Source organism: Paramisgurnus dabryanus, chromosome 24 (genome assembly GCF_030506205.2).
Source record: "Paramisgurnus dabryanus chromosome 24, PD_genome_1.1, whole genome shotgun sequence".
Lineage (NCBI taxonomy): Eukaryota > Metazoa > Chordata > Actinopteri > Cypriniformes > Cobitidae > Paramisgurnus > Paramisgurnus dabryanus.
In genome coordinates, this window is record NC_133360.1 from 27810661 (window position 1) to 27830240 (window position 19580).

Consider the following 19580-nt stretch of genomic DNA (forward strand, 5'->3'; position numbering starts at 1 on the left):
AAACTTTTGTGTCATTATTTTTTTTATAGAAACTGTTTTATTAAAAGATTTTATTCGTTTGTCTCTGTGTCAGTCTGTAAGTCACGGGTTAAAGGTCATTGCTCTTCAGTTGTGATGATATTCATAATATAGCACAGCCTCTCATACCTGCATTCAGGTGATCTATCTGATAGATTTACTGTATTGATTTTAACATCATGAGTCTTTGTTATTTAAGATGAAGAGTAAAGTTATTTTCTATTTCAGAAACACTGGAGAGTTCAGTGTTTGTCCCTCTGTTGGTGTTTCTGCCTCAGTTTCTCATTATAGGAGCTGTATGGATCTGGTAAGTAAAAATATCAAGTAAAACTCAAAACTGCATAACATACAGTGAATATTCTGATATGAATTCAGATTGTAAGAGTGTGAATTTTGACCCTACAGGTTTTTCATCAGCATGAATAAATTGAACTCATCTAAAAACAAAACTGATGACAAAGAAATAGAGGTGAGAAAATCTGTATATCTGTATGTTAAATAAACTAATGGTAAGATTTTATAACATTATCTCTTTCTGTAGGCCACTTTACACTGATCCAACTCCAACAAACTCCAATATTATGAAGTCTCATTTATTGATCCAACAATTGCCAACACGGGCATTTGTTGGCGTTTGTTGGATGACATCATCACCTAGCAACAGTCTCTCAGCATTGACACCATTGACATTATATATTAATAAAAATTGAATGTGTATATAATAAAATGTTCAAATTAGGGCTGGTAATTGAATGCGTTAATCAGTATTGTGTCAGTGTAGGTTAAACTGTAACATCAGTCAATTGAAATAGATCTATAAAACAATGAGATGAGTGATAGATCAGAGTAGAAAATGTGTGTGTTATTTCATTATTCTATTTCATTTCTTACATTATTCCATTTATCAACTCAATAATATATATTTACTTATTTACTTTTACTATTTTTTATTTTATATATATATATATATATATATATATATATATATATATATATATATATATATATATATATATATATATACAGAAATGTATCTAAGATCACTTGCCATGAATTCTTCAACTTCATCAGACATTATAATACAAGACTCAGAGCTGTCGTGCCCCCAAACGCAATGAGCCAATCACAGTGTGCATAGCAACCCAATACACTCGGACATTCTTTGCTTCCACGTCCATTGAAATGCATTGCAGTTATTCAGTTTTCTTTCCTTTTTTATGTTTTTTTCTTGTCATTTTAAGTTTAAAATGGTCAAAGGGTGTGCATACAACATCTGCGGGCTGTAAATTTAAGTGGCACTTGTTACCCCCCTTGTTTCACGTAGTTAAAGAGTAAATACAACATCTGCGGGCTGTAAATTAAAGTGGCACTTGTTACCCCCTTGTTTCACGTAGTTAAAGAGTAAATACAACATCTGCGGGCTGTAAATTAAAGTGGCACTTGTTACCCCTTTGTTCCCCAAATATTATAAATTGTTCCCTTATAATTACACGTACGTACTTCATAAGTTTACTATAATTACAGAAACATACACTGTAAATTCGCTGTACTTACGCAGTACTTTACTGCATATATTATTCGTATTTTTCCTAGTTGTTACCCCTTTATTCCCCAAATATTATAAATTGTTCCCTTATAATTACACGTACATACTTTATAAGTAAACTATAATTACAGAAACATACGCTGTAAATTCGCTGTACTTACGCAGTACTTTCCGGGCTGTAATCTAAAGCGTTACCAAAACGACTACTATTATGCTGATAAAAATATGCTGATTTAGCTGATTTATTTATTCTGCTACTATACAGTATATTATCCCAAAAATGTGATTACAGTACAGAATATATACAACATAATCTGCTTAGTTAATGTTTATAATAGTTCGTAATGTGTTTGTGCATACTTTTGTTGTGTTTTAAATCAAAAAGCAAATACTTTAAAAAGTAAGCAAATAATTTCATAAGCTCATGTCTCCACTTGCGTAAGAAGCAATGTAATCATATTTTCATAAAACGAAAACAATACTCAATACATGGAGTAGTTTAATATGTTTATTATGGTTTGTTCAAATAACTTACAATGTGTTTAATGAGAAAGATACTGCTGACTGTGTCGTGAAGCTCGACGTGTCGCAATAAACAAGTCCATTAAAAATTGCTGTTTAAAAAAACTCACACCAGAGGGACAGTTGTGACATTTTAAACCATCCCCTGAAAAATCCATTTACAAACACTTGACTGACTTTCCCATTGTAAAAATACTGATATGTCTCTGTGCTTTTTTATTTGCGCATTGAAGACCCATCACCTCCGATCAACAACACGAAATTATTGAATATATCTTCATATATCAAGCCAATTCTTAATTTCATCCTCCATACATGGCAGGTGTAGTAAATATTAACTGTTTATATCATGTTTTATGCGTGCTCCCACTACGGCCCTCAACCCGACTGGAAGTCTGGGACCGGAGAGGAAATACGTCACATCACTTACTTTCGCGTTTGAGAAACAGGTGGATCAGCAATTGAAGAAAAAAATCATGGATTTATGTAGATGTGTAATTAGATGAAAATGCATATTTTGACCTTTACCCAATAATGTCCACCATAGTGACGGACGCCACCGCAAAATGTCTGTCCCTTCAAAAAGTGCGTATGGGGTGGGGTAACTTCAGACACAGCCCTACTTTATTTGACTAATACAGTAAATTTGAAGAAGTAAATAAAAACAAGTGGGTAAATTAGGACACTATGTGTAGCGAACAGCCGCTATGTCATCTTAAGTTAAGCTTCATGAATCCATTTGCGGTGAACCTCACAGTTGATGGGTAGTGGCTTGCTGTGGGTGCACATTTGTTATTGTGGTACATCACAGGATTAAATTAGTGCGCTCAAAATTTTCCACTACGATTTCAAACACTGAAAACTGGCTATGCCTTTAAATAGTCCACTATATGAGATCATAAAAAAACTGAGCTTGACTTATATGCACACCGCAGATGTATGTGACACACAGTGTCTAATCTATGACTTTAAGGTGCTTCCTGTACCTTTTGATATAAGTGAGACTTTTCAAGCTCATTCACACAGCTAGGGGGTCTCAAACTATTGAATAGTGACAATATTAGTAGTGTGTTTTCTCAAAAAAAAAAAAAAAAAAAATTGCAAGATCATAGGTTACTTGGATTTGTTTTGCATTTATTGCTTGACATGATTAAATTGATTATACAAATGCTGTATCTGTAGGCATAATTTGGTCAGAAAAAAACTGACTTCCTTGACATTACACGGACAGTCTTTGAGTCTTTCAGACGTCTGCAGCAGATCATCTTAAATGCTGTGTGAAAGAAGCGATTTTCATATTCATCTGTTTGAGCCAAACATCAACATGAGGATTATTCAGCTGCAGCTTTGTGAGTTTATTACAGGTTATATATTTAAATGTTTTTGTAATCTGAAGGTATTTAATTTACTTTTTCTGTATTTTTTATCTTATAGATGTGTTAATGTTGTGTCAAGCTGCAGTGACTTTAGATCAATTAACAGATTTGGGACAAAATGTGACTATAAACTGTGATCTGGACTCAAATGAAGTTTATTGGATTTTACTGAAACAATCAGATTCTCATACAGTGATACTGCGCTCATTCTCAAACTCACCATCAGCTTTTTACTTTAATAACACATTTCAAAAGAAATATTCAGTGAAATCTAAACATGATTTGGTGATATATAATATTACTGCAGATGAGTTAGGGATTTATTACTGTATGAACACAGGCCCAGGATCTCCAAAACTCAGTAACAGCACAAGACTGCACATCATCGGTAAGCACATTTGCTCATTTATTGATCTAAACATATTAATACATGTGATTATTAACATTAGTGATTCACTTCTTTAGTTTTTTACTGACTTATAACATACATACCTATCTTATTGGTTTATATTGTGCTCAAATCTTTAAAAAAATATTTTTACAGAGCCAACTCAACCGACTGAGTTAACTGAATGTAATAAACACACACATGACCCTGTGACCGAGCAAAACTGTACAGAATGGAAGACGTTCAGCCTCATATCTGCTCTGATAATTTGTGTTTTGATCTTTACAGTCATAGGTGAGTACTTATACAGTAATATAAAGTTGTTGTGATTAAGTAAAAAAAAAACATTTATTCATGATTTTGGCTATTGTGCATTTACTTTTTATAATATGTTTATTTATTAAAATAATTAGATTTAAGAAAGGATAATAACCTTAAACTGATATGATATGACAGCCTTTTGGATTTATTTTTATTTTTATGAATTTATGGATGTCATATTTAATGAGAGCCTACGGAACATGGAAGTTTTATACTTTTAATTATTCAACAATCAATTGTAAAATAACTACGAAAATTATAAAAAATATGAAACGCAATGAAAACAATAAAACATGAATACAGTTTCTTAGGAATAAAATCATAGATTTTAAAGTCCTAGAATTTATAAAGGTCATGCACATGTAATTTTTTTACAGCAATATAATTAAAATTTCTCTGTATTATTTTTAGGACTAATAAAAGTTTGTGTTACTAAAACTGGATGTTGGATCAGATTTGGAAAACTTCATAACACCGATCAACAGCAGACACAAGTTACAGAACAGCATCAAGACCCAGACCAACTACAGGTAAAAGCATTAAAATCATTACAGAAATTATTGATAATTAGTGTGAATTATTACACCACCAATGCGCTGTGAGATGGATTACTGAATGAAATTTGAATTAATAATCGTTAGCTGAATTTTAGTAATGATTCCTTGTTGATTTTTCAGTATGCGACGATGGACTTTTCCAAACTGCGTAAACATGTTCGTCCAAGCAAAGACAACAGCACATATTCTGCTCTAAAGCTGTCAAGATCAAGAGCACAAGAATATTAATGAGCTCATATTATTGTATAATCTTACTTATTTTAATATTTCTTGTGGATTTCAATTCATATAATGTATTGACATTATTAAATTAGCATTTTTATCTCTTTAGTTGCTGACTAGATAACAGCAAAAACAAAAAGATAAATTTTATAAAGTATAACAGAATAAAAATGCATTGAAAACTGTATAATGCTGTTTTTAACCATAGTGGTCCTACTGTAAAACATTTTGTAGTTTTTATGGTAAAAAACTGACAGCTGTGGTTGCCACCGTAAAGACACAGGAAACGTAAACAATTTTGCAGTTATATTTTTTATTTTATTATAAATCTGCTTAACACATAGAGATTACCATCATAACACAGTTGGTAAAATGGATGTCCACATGCTGAATCATAGTTTATCACAAGTGGTCTTTCAATAAAGTAGATTATATTTCTGCTGGGTTGTAAACAGTCATCACTTGGCTGTCATGAGGCCATTATAATTGTGACCACTTTTTACCAGTGATACCAGTGAAACTTGTCATTTAAATATCATTAAGTGTTAATACTTTGTCAAGTAGATTTATAACAGTGTCATAAATATTTTTCTTGACCTCAACTACAGTGGTACAAATTAAATTTGTCATTAAAATGTCATAAAGTGTTAATACTCTGTCAAATAGTTTTAAAACAGCATCATGAATATTCTTCATAATGTTTTTTTTATTTTTCTCCAGTTGTTAGAGAAATAAAATCAATCTTCCAATAATAATATTAATAATAATTAAAATTGATTAAATTTTATTTTATTGCATTAGACAGATTCACCTAAAATTAAATGAAAACAGTACAATAGTGGGTTAAGCCATGCAGCGTTGGGTCCATATCGTTGCAAAAATGTTAATTCAAAGTTAATTAAATTAAATAATTACATTTTTTGTTTGTTTTTTCTTCTATGTGAGAACATTTCAAGTTATGATGTATTGGTTTATGTCAAGTTGTTGTCATTAAGACATTTTAAACAATGTCATCTTTGGATTAAAAATTACATATTAATAAAAGTTGTCATAAATGTGCATAAAATCTTTTTTTATGTTCATGAAACGTGTCATGTCTTGATTATGAAGGTGTCATGTCAGTCTTATGAACACCCCTTCAAGTAAAGTATTAACGATCTGTAATATACCGGAGTTGCAGACTTCGAAGAGGACCCATTAAGGATCCGTCATCCGGTGCCTCATCCGAGTAGGCTACTAAGAGTCACCTTGACAGGTGAATACACAGATTCAATGCTCACAAATAAATAAAATCTAAATATTTAACAATTACAATTTAAAAAAAAACGCTTTCCTGCCAATGACGTGTTTTTCCGGCAATCCATTACCGCTATTATACACCAAGTGGTGATCTTACCCAACTTAAGCAGATGGTCTGTTCTTTCATTTGATATATTGTATGTTTATATATTTAACGGAGAACATTTTCTGGAATGCATTAAACTTTGTGAAAATCATAAAAATGCTGCCACTGGCTGCCAACTTTTTTTTTACAAATGCGGGCAGGGATAGAATAAAAATAAATTCATAAAAGAAACACCCCAGGAAATGCATTTACTCAGGTCTATTTTTTAACATGGTGTTCAAGTGTTAATGGGAAGATTTGAAAATAGTGTGTACAATGTGTTGAGAGCAAGCTTGACTTCCTCCGCCTGATGTGGTTAAGCTTTTGATCTGCAAAAACCTGACAACTTTATGTATTTTATTTAAGGCCACAGCATAAGATTCACTCTTAAGGTTTATTTACATATGAATGTATTTTATAGTGTAGCTTTAACTATTCCTAAAGAGGCAGGCTGCAGAGACGTTGAAGGAGAGATTTATTTTTTATTACTATAAAACTACCAGGTTCTTCTTGTGATATTATTATACACGATATGAAAAAATAAAGTGATTTAACGGTTAACCAAAAATTTTTGATACTCGCTTGGGGGGGCACCTCAGTCAATGCATGCAATGGTTGCCTGTTGGTCTTGAGAATCATACAGGGAATCTTGGGTTACAAGCCATTGTCACTAGACTACATAGAGGACAAACATATTCTTTTTGGATACAAAAATATGCTTTAATTGAAATAGACTAACATGCATTATAACAGACTGCAAACTTTGCTTAACCAACAGAAAGTCCAAACCAAGTAACTTACGTATATACAGTACAACAAAATCAAAGAACAGATCGTGCTGTAGGGATTCAGGTCTTTGGTTTCACTGCAGTATTTTAAAAGTTTTTAATTGATGAAAATGAAACATTTGGAAAATGTTTTTATAAAACAACAGCTATACTTATACGTGTTTTCTCATTTGCTCTTTTACTATATATGCAGAAGTAGACTTTTTAAAACTGTGTAAAGGTTTCAGCTTTATAAAAGCCCACAGCACTGCTTTGAAGCTGACAAAACTGTGAGCACAAGATCACCTGAAACATATCTCACACCATTCAGTTGTAGAAACAGCTTTTTATGATGTTAGCACCTCATCGTGCGAGCACTGACCACAATGTAACTTCTGTTATGAGCTGTAGCTTATAATTTTACTGTTTGCATAGGTAATAAGAACTAAGTTGTTAATTGTGATATTAACATGCATTAAAATCCATTAGATGTCTCATATTGAAATAAAATTTATACTTGCATATTTGTAAAACCACAACATCCGCATGGTAAACTTTTATGTTATACGATAGCCATATAGCTACTCATGATTGGTTGAAAGAGTTTCTGTTACTTGATATAAGTATTTACTTGTTTACCCAACTTTAACTATATAGCTTGAAACATAAGTGATATGTATATATAAGTTGATCATGTCTGCTTTTGATTGACAAGTTGTCAAATTCATTTCTTTAATAATTTTTTGTATTATTTGCTGAAGTGATAACTGCATTGATCAGAACAATACTTCTTCATATTTCAATTTATCAGAATAAAATATATTTGGTGTTGCAATGATCTTGTTTTTCTAATAGGACTGAACATCAAAAACTGTCAGAAAGAAATGGAATGTGAGTTTAACTTCCTCTCTTTGATGAGACTGAAATGTTCACACAAAACAGGAAAAAGTTTTGAAGTAGAGTTTCATCTCCTGGGTTATTTTTAGTGGTGCTTGCATTTATGCAAAGCATCACTGGTGTTATTGCTCACACTTATTTAGTGCTGCTCACATTTATGCACATTTTTATTAACGTGAAGCTGCTTTGGAACAATTCAACTTTTATAAGCGATCGGTTGCAAGATTTCTGAAAAAAAAAAACTCAAAGAATCCTTTAAACTTTAAAGGATAGTTCACCCAAAAATGAAAATAATGTCATTAATGACTCACCCTCATGTCATTCCAAACTCATAAGACCTCCGTTCATCTTCGAAACACAGTTTAAGATGATTTAGATTTAGTTCGAGAGCTTTCGGCCCTCCATTGAAAATCTATGTACGGTATACTGTCCATGTCCAGAAAGGTAAAAAAACATAATCAAAGTAGTCCATGTGACATCAGTGGGTCAGTTAGAATGTGTTGAAGCATCGAAAATACATTTTTGTCCAAAAATTACAACTTTGTTCAGCATTGTCTTCTCTTCCAGTTCTGTTGTGAAGCACATGCACAAGACTAAAGTCACGTGACTGCAGTGACGCGGATGACGTGTTATCTATTGCGCCCCAATTTTTTGTTTTTTGTGCACCTGAGCTTCATTTACAGTCTGAGGGAAAAGCACGCTGTAAGTTTGAAAAACAACCTTCACAAACATGTCTGAGGATAACACATCATCCATGTCATTGCAGTCACGTGACTTTAGTCTCGCGCATGCGCTTCACAACAGAACCGGAAGAGAAGACAATGCTGAATAAAGTCGTAATTTTTCGTTATTTTTGGACCAAAATGTATTTTCGATGCTTCAACACATTCTAACTGACCCACTGATGTCACATGGACTACTTTGATGATGTTTTTATTACCTTTCTGGACATGGACAGTTACTAGATTTTCAATGGAGGGTCAGAAAGCTCTCGGACTAAATATAAAACATCTTAAACTGTGTTTCCAAAGATGAACGGAGGTCTTACGAGTTTGGAACGACATGAGGGTGAGTCATTAATCACATTTATTTTTTCATTTTGAAGGGTCATAGCTCCGCTCAAGGATTTTGTAGAAATTGTGGGTAACAACATTTGAAGAGGGTGGTAGGCTCTGTAAGCTCTGTAAGGACATACATCACATTGAGGTGTACATTGTACCCTTGGGGTGTAAGAGCTGCCCAAAATTACCCATAGACAAACAATGGGGAGAAAATCCCATAGATTTAACATTGCAAAGATCTTTGACAGGTCATACAGTAGATCAAAGCAAGGATATCGTAGAAACATGTGAGTTACAACATTTGAAGATGATGGTAGACTCTTTAAAAATGTACCTCACAATGGGATGTAAGTTCACTCTAGCAACCATTATGGGCACCCTAGCAACCAATCCCTTAGATTGCCATTATAAAATATCCAAATTGATATCTTTGCAACACAGTGTCATAGAGACATGCGGGTGGGCTCATTTTACTCAGACATCCAATCAGTCTCTCAAGATCCTTACAGAGCTGTTAAGCCACGCCTGTCAGCTATAGACTACTGTTCACATGAACTGATGTACTTTGATGTAGTTACTGTGGTCAAATTTGTCTTCATTTTAGTAAAGTGGGTATACTAAGCTTGTACTAAATGTCTCAGGAAAGTTTCCAGTTTGTAGAAGCAGATTAAATAGTTTTGTCGCAGGGCTGCTAGCTGTTAGCATTTCTGTTGTCTAAGTGAAAATGAAAGTGTCATAATGGTAAATGTATACGGATACTCAAAATGTGACCTCTGCATTAACCCAACCTGGTGAGTAGAGGACACACGCACAAGAAGTCATAAACACACACACACACACACACACACACACACACACACACACACACACACCCAGAGCAGTGGACAGGCCCGGGGCGGAACTTTACATTTTAATTTTGACACTGTTATTGCTTGGGCATTAATTATATATTACAGTAAGTGACTGCTAATATTGTTGACTTATGTTTATATATGATTATCTTTTCCTATCCTTGTAAAGCGACCTTGGGTGTTGAAAGGCGCTATATAAATAAAAATTATTATTATTATTATTAATTAAAAGCCTTTTTAAAAATTTATTTACAGATTCCTTTTTAAGTTTTTCTTTTAATTTTAATATTGGCAGTATTGCCTCGAGATTGTTTTGAAAATTAAATGTCAAATCATCAATTGCATTTTATTTTTCAATTTGGCAGGAAAGAAGCATTTTCACTGTGAAAAGGATTTTTTTTTTATTTTAGACTTTGATTTTCAAATTTGGGACATATTTGCGATTTTATTTTATCATTTAACTAATTAATTTTAAATAGGCAGAAATAACCTTCTGTACTGTTTTGTATGTTCTAGGGTTGCAAAGGGGCAAAAAATTCGATGGGAACTTAATCTGGGGAATTTTGGAAACTTAACGGGAATTTACGGGAATTGATGGGAATATTTGGAACTATAGGAAAATGTATATAAACTATATCATTTACAAACATAAATAAACATTTTGTTTGGTCATAAGCAGATTTTTTCATGACATGCCCTGTGTCTCAATTCGTTCCCTAGCTCTTGAAGTCGTGAATCAGTATATCGTGTACACAGGTTCGGGCACTGGTAAGGACCATAGCTCAATTGATATATATTAATATTGTTATTTTAAATATTGAGTAGATTGTCTTTTTAAAAGTTCTGTCACATTTCATAAAGTTTATTGACTTGGATCCGGTAAGGGAACATAGGGACCATCAATGCTCACTGGTTTGTGGGAATTTTTAGTGAACGAACGTTCCAGTGCACTGGAAGGATTTTGCGATTGAGACAGCCCTTAAAATGGCCGACTCCCTGATCAGTGCCCTGACTACTGAACAAGGGAGCTGATTGAGATATACCCTTCTTGACTGATTTATTTGTAAGTAAACTTTAATTGAATCTTTCATTGAGTAACACAAAAGCATAATAAATATTATTATAATAGTGCTAGCCTTCATTTAGATATCTGATTTACTGGCTAGTTAGCTAACCATGAGCCTCAAACCAGCAACTCTCAGGGTATAAGTCATAGATATGTACACTAGATGTCGCCTTGGCTACGGCAGTTCATTGGACCGAATGCGTCAAATAGAGTCGCCATCTTGAAACAGTGTAGCACTACATCAGCGTCATTGTAGGCAATGGTGTAACGGAAATAAAATCACCATAAATCATCATGAATGCGATTTTCTTGGTTTTCTTTTGGTTCGTTTCAACAGTCAGACATGTATTTAGCATTGAGTCCAGAAAAAAAATAAAGTTTTGATATTATGAAAATCTACTTTTTCTAACTACAATGCATAGTGCTAGTAGGCCTAACATCCATACGCTGCACCAAAGTTCGTCATCGTGCATGAATTCGAAATACAGGCCCAGATAGCAGCGTTACCCAGATACTTCCTATGACAAGACACCTGTTCTAAGATGGCGGCGGTTTTGACACCGGCTTAGAACCCCAAGGTGACATCTAATGTATATATCTGTGTGTACGTATAAGCTCGACTCAACCATTAGGCTGCTGCCCCAAATGTGCTTGATGATCGCTGAGTTTGTAAATTTACTGATTGACAAGTAATTCAGCAAAATGACTGCTCTCAAATACAGCTTAGAAAAAAAGATTGTTAAAATAGGGCTTTAAGTGCCTGTTGTCAATCAACAATCTAAACATTGTGACCTCTAGTGGTTACCAAAGGAAGTTCTGCTTTACAAACAGTTCATTCATGATACATGCTGTTATAAGCAACATTAAATGTTATTATATTAAACATTTTGAGAGATGACCCTTGTGAAAAAAAAGTGTGCTTAAGTGTACTTTTATAAAGTGTACTTATTACATAAATAATACACTTTAAGTATATACACTTAAGTGTGAATTAAATGCAATCTTTTCGGCGCACTGAATGCACATTAAGTGTAATTAATTTATTAAGTTGAAATAAAGTGTAATAAGTTGCCATTAAGAGTGATTTTTTGGAACAACTTAATTGGTACTTTATTACAACTTTATATTTACTTTCATAATTGCTTCTAGTGTTTTTAAAATATACTTAAAGTGCACTACACAATATAATGACATGAAATTAATGTGATTTAAAATGCAATTTAATGTCTGTTAACAATACTCTTAAGTGTGAATTAAATGCAATCTTTTCGGCGCACTGAATGCACATTAAGTGTAATTAATTTAACATATATCATATATTAAGTTGAAATAAAGTGTAATAAGTTGCCATTAAGAGTGATTTTTTTGAACAACTTAATTGGTACTTTATTACAACTTTATATCTACTTTCATAATTGCTTCTAGTGTTTTTACAATATACTTAAATTGCACTGTTCAATCTACTGACAAGCAATTAATGTGAAATTAAAAATAAGTTAATGTATATTAACAGTACATTTAATTACTCATTAATTACATTTAATAACCAAATAAATTCCAATATATAAAATTAAATGCAATCAGTTGAACTGTGATTTCAGTGCAGTGAAGTGATTTCATTGCATCTTTCTACAGTATGTACTTTAACTACTTCTATTGTATGTGAAATATGGTTATGTGCTTCTCAAAATACTGAAAAACAAATCTAGTTAATTAAATATGTATTCATTTCAGTTTAATGCATTGCAAACAAACAAAAACCACAATGCTTACACTGACAATAAAACAGTTTGGTAGTCAAATTATAAATCAGATTTTTTTGTTTTGCAAATGTACATTTAATAAATTAATTATGAGTTGTATATGTCCAAACAAAAAAAATCTCATTTTAATATTGTTAAATTGGAATCAAACAAGCAACTATCAATATTGAATAATTACATCCCTTAGAAAAAAATAAACTCAAAGTTATTATTTTTTAGCATTTTAACAGACAACTAAAAAAGAACTGCATGAACTTTAAATTAACAAGTCTTTGGTAGGTCACATCAGTCTAATGATCTTTTATTAAATGTGTTTAGAAATATTGCCATGAAAGTGTACTCTTTATGTAGCGGGTATTAACTCACTTACTTATGGACCAGGCATAATAATAAGATCAGAAGGGTGCACCGTACGAAGGAGGAGGTAGCAGTGATAGTGAGCAACAAGCAGAGACAGAAGGTAAGTTGATTAATAAATTATTTTACTTTGAGTATTGAGAAACCTTTCTTTTTCTTTCCTTAAATCACAAAAAATAGTAAACAACAATGAAAATACAATTAACTATATATACTATGGGTGCACCCTCTAAATTACTTCTCATTTACAGAAATCACAGTCACAATCAATGTACAAAGATGGTACAAATTATATATGTAACACACTGAAATCAGTATTCAAGTTCAAAGTTCTTATCAATTGGAGTATTGATCAGTCTTAAATTATCAGATTTGTGCTTCTGAAATGTTTCAGTTCAATAAAGTAAACAAACAAAATAAGGAAACAGTTTCTGAAATGTATCCTCTTACTTGTCTGAAGAAAAATATTTAAAATAGAAAATTGTCCTTTCCTCTAGATTCGTGATCCAATCAGGTCGAAATGGGAGGCTCGCCATCAATTAGGAAAATCCAGCTCAAGGAATGTTCATACGAAAGGAAAAAACATTCAATATTGTGTATCAATAACGATTAACAATTGTACATAATACAGGAAACAAAAAAAATACATACATAAGTGCCATCATCATAATAAATGACAATTTATAAAAATACCTGTCCATTCACGTGTTTCTCTCTCTTTTTGTCTTTCACAGGCACGTGCAACCAAAATGGCGTCAGCGAACAGCAGTGAACACAACGCACCACGTGGTTTTACATAATCACACTGCAATGAACAATCCAACCCGTATAACATCACAATATAACGCCATTTTGTCTCGTATGGATTAAACAAATAAAATGATATGACATTTAAAGTGTTGACATTCGTTTTTATGGCTAATTATAACATTGGTAATTATAACAAACTCACCAGGTCAAAATGAAAGCTCAAAAAGTGCTCAATCCACACAATCACGCTGTATCATTGAATATATGCAAGTTAAATTCTGATCTCTTCAGTTTATATGAACTTAAGAGTCATATTTAATCAAATTAAACACTCTCGCGTTAGATCGAGTATCTCTGTCGCTCTGCATCTCTCCTCTGAACTGAGACGCGATCCGAAAGCAAAAAAAAGGGGCGGAGCTTACAATTAAACACTCCGATTGGTTTACTCATTTCAGATTTATAATTCAGATTGAACTATTCACATGTATTTCCTCATTTATAAAATAAATGTAGATGTATGAATAGTCTCTATTATATTTAAGCACACTTTTAAAATAATAATATTTAATTATTTAACCAGGGTTACATTTAAGTAAAACTAAATTAGACAAAGTGCATTTTTAAAAAGTGTAATTAAGTATGTTAAGAAATATTGTGATGAAAGTGTACTTACTATAAGTTAAGCTTAATTAGACATTATTTAAAAGTGCATTTTTAAAAGTGCACTTAAGTGTGTTAATAAATATTATGGTGAAAGTGTACTTAATATAAGTTAAAATTAAATACATATTCTTACAAAGTGCAGTTCTAAAAAGTGCACTTAAGTGTGTTAATAAATAGTGTCATTAAAGTGTATTCCATTTAAGTACGCTTAAGTGGTCTTTAATTTATATTATATTATATTATCAGCAAGTGCACTTCTCAAAAAGTATATTTTTATTATTTTAAGCACACAAAAAGTATGCTTTCAATACACTTAAGTACGCTAATTTTTCACAAGGGGAAGCAGGTCAAAAACAGGAGTTCAGTTGATGTAAGTGTGTCTAGACATTTCAAACAGCTCTTCATAATCATTTCATAAGCTCTTAAGTATAAAACACCTTCATATATACAATGAGTAACGCACTGCTCCTGCAGTCTGGTGTTATGAGCACATCGAGCCACCTACTGTTTAATGTTTACTGTTTGGTTTAATGTTTGTTTAGATCATCAGAACTATTTCACAAATGATGGTGGGTTCCTAGAATTTACCATATATCATGTACATACATACTCTATATTTACTGACCACTGACTCACCAACTTAAAATGTGGATCGAGTTGAACCAATAACAGGATTTTTTTGAGGTTTGTAAAATGTAATATGAAAATAACATGATGCACAAACAAGAGACAATCATTCAATATTAGAATAGTCTATTTACATTTATGTATTTATTTAGCACACCCTATTATCCAAAGCGACTTATTAATGGAAATATTTTAAATGGCATATTTGAGGTTACAAAACCAACAAATCCTTTTATTAGCGATTAAAGCACCTGCAGAAGATCACAATGAGACTTTGTTTGTCAAATACCCAGCCCAGAGTTTCAGTATTAATGCATTACATGTGTTCATCTCTTAAGCTTTGAAGACACTTTGAAGTCCATAGAGATTGTTTTACCTGAGATGCAATGAATTCAAACAAATACTTTTTTATAAGCTTCAAAAAAAGCAAACACAACTCTCAAGGTCCAGTATATTTAAGAAACATATGCTGAAATTTATAAAACATAGTTAATACCATGTCATAAACTCAAAATGAGACATTAAATGTACTTTTTTTTTCTACTAATATGTAGATAATTTTGTGGTTCTTTGGCACTATCAAAACATTGCTCTGTTTGTTTAAAGCTGCACTTGTACAGACAATGTTTAGTTAAGTATAATGAACAATAAATATTAATCCTCAACACTGTGTTCCTGCCTTACCGGTTTACAGTAAATCTACAATATGCTGAAAGTTTTGTTTTATATCATGGTGTTATAGTCAACTTTTGTTATTTATTATTTGTTATAGTCAAACTTTGTTGTCTTTCTCTCGATCTTTGAGTTTAATAGCAACTCACAGACCAACGATTCTCATTCAAAGACGTATCTCATTGCTTAACCACCATAGTACAATGCACTGTTGGATAAACTAACTAGTTATGATTCGAATAGTTGACTAATGTGTTATGCTGTTGGGAAACACACCTTTGTTTAGGTGCATATAAAAATAAATGCAATGATGTCATCTAAATGTACAAGACCATAAAGAGTTGACATTGTTTGCATACTTCCTTGAAGGACGATTGCATACTTTCACTTTGATCACAAGGTTGTCCCGAGGTCTGTCAATCATTTAACTGCAGCCAATCACTGTCGAGCACTCCCAACACTTTTTATATATAGACCGGTGTTGTTCTGATGCTTTACTTCATGCCACCAGTGAGGAAACCTGATAACAGGTAAGTTAAATTGGTTAGTGTATATTCATTTGAGTGAATATTAAACTTTTTAGATGATGTATTTTAACCTTCAAATTCAGTAAAGCCCATCAGGCAATTAAATTTAAATACATAAATGTTTTTTATTTTATGTGTCATTTTAACATGTTATGTATCATATTGTGTTGATTTTGTGTTAAAATAAATAAAAGGGATTAAAAGTAACACAAAAGTGTTCCAATAAAAAAATACCATCTTTAGTGTTGTCCCAAAACTACACTGATTGTGTTGTTTTAACAAATTTGTTCTTATAATAGAAATGTTTTAACATGAACCTTTGGACAGAGTAATGCTGCTGTCATTCCTGTCAAATATTTGTTTTCCTTTTCTGGGAATGTTGCCAGTTCATCTGGTTTTTAAAGCATTGCAAACCATTCAGTGAACAAACATGTAGCCCGGGCAACCATTGTTTATAAGGGACGAATGCATCATTTGACTGTGAAATCAACTTGATGGGCTTTAAATAAGACTTTGTTTCGGTATCTTTCACTGTATAAGTATAATGTGTGTGACCTGCCATATGTAAAATTATATTTTAACTGGGATATTAGCTTAGGGAACACATCATGTACCTGATGGTGACCTTGCAAAACTTTTTTATGAATAATTAAATAATTAAATTCATATATATGCATGTGGATAAATATATAGACTATAGTTACCTCCCTACTTTAAGTACCTTTCTTAAAATGTTTTACAGACCTTTTAAAAATGAAAAGTATAATAGTAAAAGGGATTAAATGGAAGCTGTTGTTCATTTTAGTCTCATTCAGTTATCACATTGCACTGGACTTGCGTGACTCGACACAAGATAGTAACATCTTTCCAAAGTTTTTGTTTTCATATTTCACTGTAGCTATGTTGCTTCTTCCTGTTAGTTGGTTGAAGTTGTTGATAAGATAAAATGCAGATGAGTTTGTGAGACAGACATCAGACTCCAGATACATATGATAATTTACATGTGCTGATAAAATAAAGTGGCATATAATCCCCAAAATGACAATAATAGCATAATTTGATCAATGTTTGACTTACCAGAATGACACACACTTTATAAATACTTTGGTTATGATGCCATAGATGGTTTGAGATCATAATGTGTGTGTTTGTGAATTTCCGTGAAAGTCACAGAATTTTTTGCCCATTTTTCCGTGGCCCTACCACGGACTTTTTTTTGTGGCATTCTCACGGATTGGTTATTGGTTACTGTTTTGTCCTATTTTCTTACCATTTTTGCTTCGGTTTCGAGTTAGATTTACATAAAATGACATCCCTACCCAAATCCAACTCTAACCTCAACGCCAGGCGACAATGGTTTAAAGTTTAGAAAATATGAAAGAATAAATCAGAAAAAAATAGTATAAACCAATACTTAAAGGTGTTTTGTGTAATTTTTAGAAGGATATCTTGAAAGAAATGCAAAATAATATACAAAACTATATTATCAGGGGTGTATAAAGACCTTTCATAATGCACCGTTATGTGTTTATTACCTTAGAACGAGACCTTTTTATCTACATACAAAGAGAGTCCCCTTACATGAAAGTCGCCATTTTGTGCCGCCATTTTTCTACAGAAGCCCTTAATGGACATTTTTTTACTAAGATGTCTCCGACGATGACATGTTTGTCCGGTGGCAGCTTCTCTATGTGTTTCAAAAGCAAGGGGTGAGCAGTGGACTAAGCCATTGGTTGCAATTCGCAACCTCACCACTAGATGCCGCTAAAATTTAGACACTGCTCCTTTAAAGTGACATACTAACGCAAACAACAAATCTAACCCTAAAACGACGATGGTTCAAAAATAGGAAAAAGCATTTGAGTAACCAATCCGTGAAAATGCCACGGAAAAGAACGTCTGTGGTAGGGCCACGGAAAAATTCTGTGACTATACCATGTAACTTTGTGAGATAATGTTGATCAAACAGTAAGCTTGATATACTGAGACACTTTTGCTGCTGTGGATTCCAGGAAGTTCAGAGGTATCTGATGATCTCTCTCTCTCTCTCTCTCTCTCTCTCTCTCTCTCTCTCTCTCTCTCTCTCGATATCTGTATTATGATCATAGACAAATGCCAGAAATGCAAATATAGATCTTCCGACATTTTAAATATATGTAAATATAAGTAGACAAATTATGAAAACATTTACCATAGTTTTTGCAAAATGGCAACCATAACTATAATGTAAGTGTCATAGTAAAAACCTAACCACAGCATACTGTTACTTTTTCAAATGTAAGGTCCAGGCTACAGAAAAAGCTTTTTACAATGTAAATCTCGAGCATAGCATATAATGTAAATCACAAGATCATGTCAAAGATTGAAATTAAAGTAAAATCAATGATTGATAATTAGATTGGACTTTAGCCTGGATTTCACAGACAGGGCCACATATAGGTCCATATACAGGTCAAGCTGTTAATAAAAAACAAGACAAACAGGATTCATGTGTACCAAGACTAATAATGTCAAAAGAGCCAAAGCCAAATACCAATATTAGATGAAGGCTAAACAACAGGTAAACATGGGGAAATGGTGCTCCTCCCTTTTCTGTAAATCTAGCAGGTGTTTTACGGTCGTCATCATTGTCATTTATACAGGCTACTTGACTTGCAATGCATGAAGAAAGTATGGGTTATCCTGCACGCAAAATAAAGCAAACCCGACCGAAACCCACCCAGAGCTCAGCCGGAGATACCTCAACATGTCCACATACTGTAAGTATAATAATTCAACCTGATGTTATTACTTCTTGTCAATGTTACATCAACCGACACCTGTTGTAATAATTTACTGCGTCTATTTAAAGCTTATTGTTAAAGTTTAATTTGTCTGCCTTAAAGCCAAGGGCATGTTGGGTTAAAACTATTAGATTTTAAAGTCGTAAGAATGACAAAGTCTAACTTGTTATCTCATAATAATGAGAAACCTTCCCATTATTATGACTTAGTAACTCATAATAATACATGTATAACAAATCGTACTGTAATATTAATACTTGACTGATTGTTTTTTCATTATTTCTCTTCAGTTCCTGAATTCAAAAGAAAAATATGCATTTCCACCGCATCCTGGTGATTGGAGATGAGAGTTTTGTAAACAAGTAAGTCAATTATGAAATCCTACATCATGAGACCAAAGATAAAACAGATGCCATGACTTAAAACATTTAAAACACAGAGGCATCTTTAAGCGTATGAACC

At 32.6% G+C, this 19580-nt stretch overlaps 1 protein-coding gene and 1 long non-coding RNA gene across 2 annotated transcripts; both read left to right on the forward strand.

The window, feature by feature from the left end:
* The first annotated feature begins 244 nt into the window (after positions 1-244).
* On the forward strand, positions 245-857 carry LOC135740994 (uncharacterized). Its single transcript, XR_010529314.1, has 3 exons — positions 245-325; positions 424-487; positions 560-857. It is a non-coding gene; the product is annotated as an uncharacterized lncRNA (long non-coding RNA).
* A 302-nt stretch (positions 858-1159) lies between these two features.
* On the forward strand, positions 1160-5889 carry LOC135741246 (uncharacterized). Its single transcript, XM_065259900.1, has 5 exons — positions 1160-3435; positions 3521-3850; positions 4007-4144; positions 4583-4701; positions 4849-5889. Exons 1-5 carry the CDS (start codon positions 3357-3359, stop codon positions 4954-4956), a joined length of 774 nt encoding a protein of 257 aa, XP_065115972.1. The 5' UTR covers positions 1160-3356; the 3' UTR covers positions 4957-5889.
* Positions 5890-19580: the final 13691 nt, after the last annotated feature.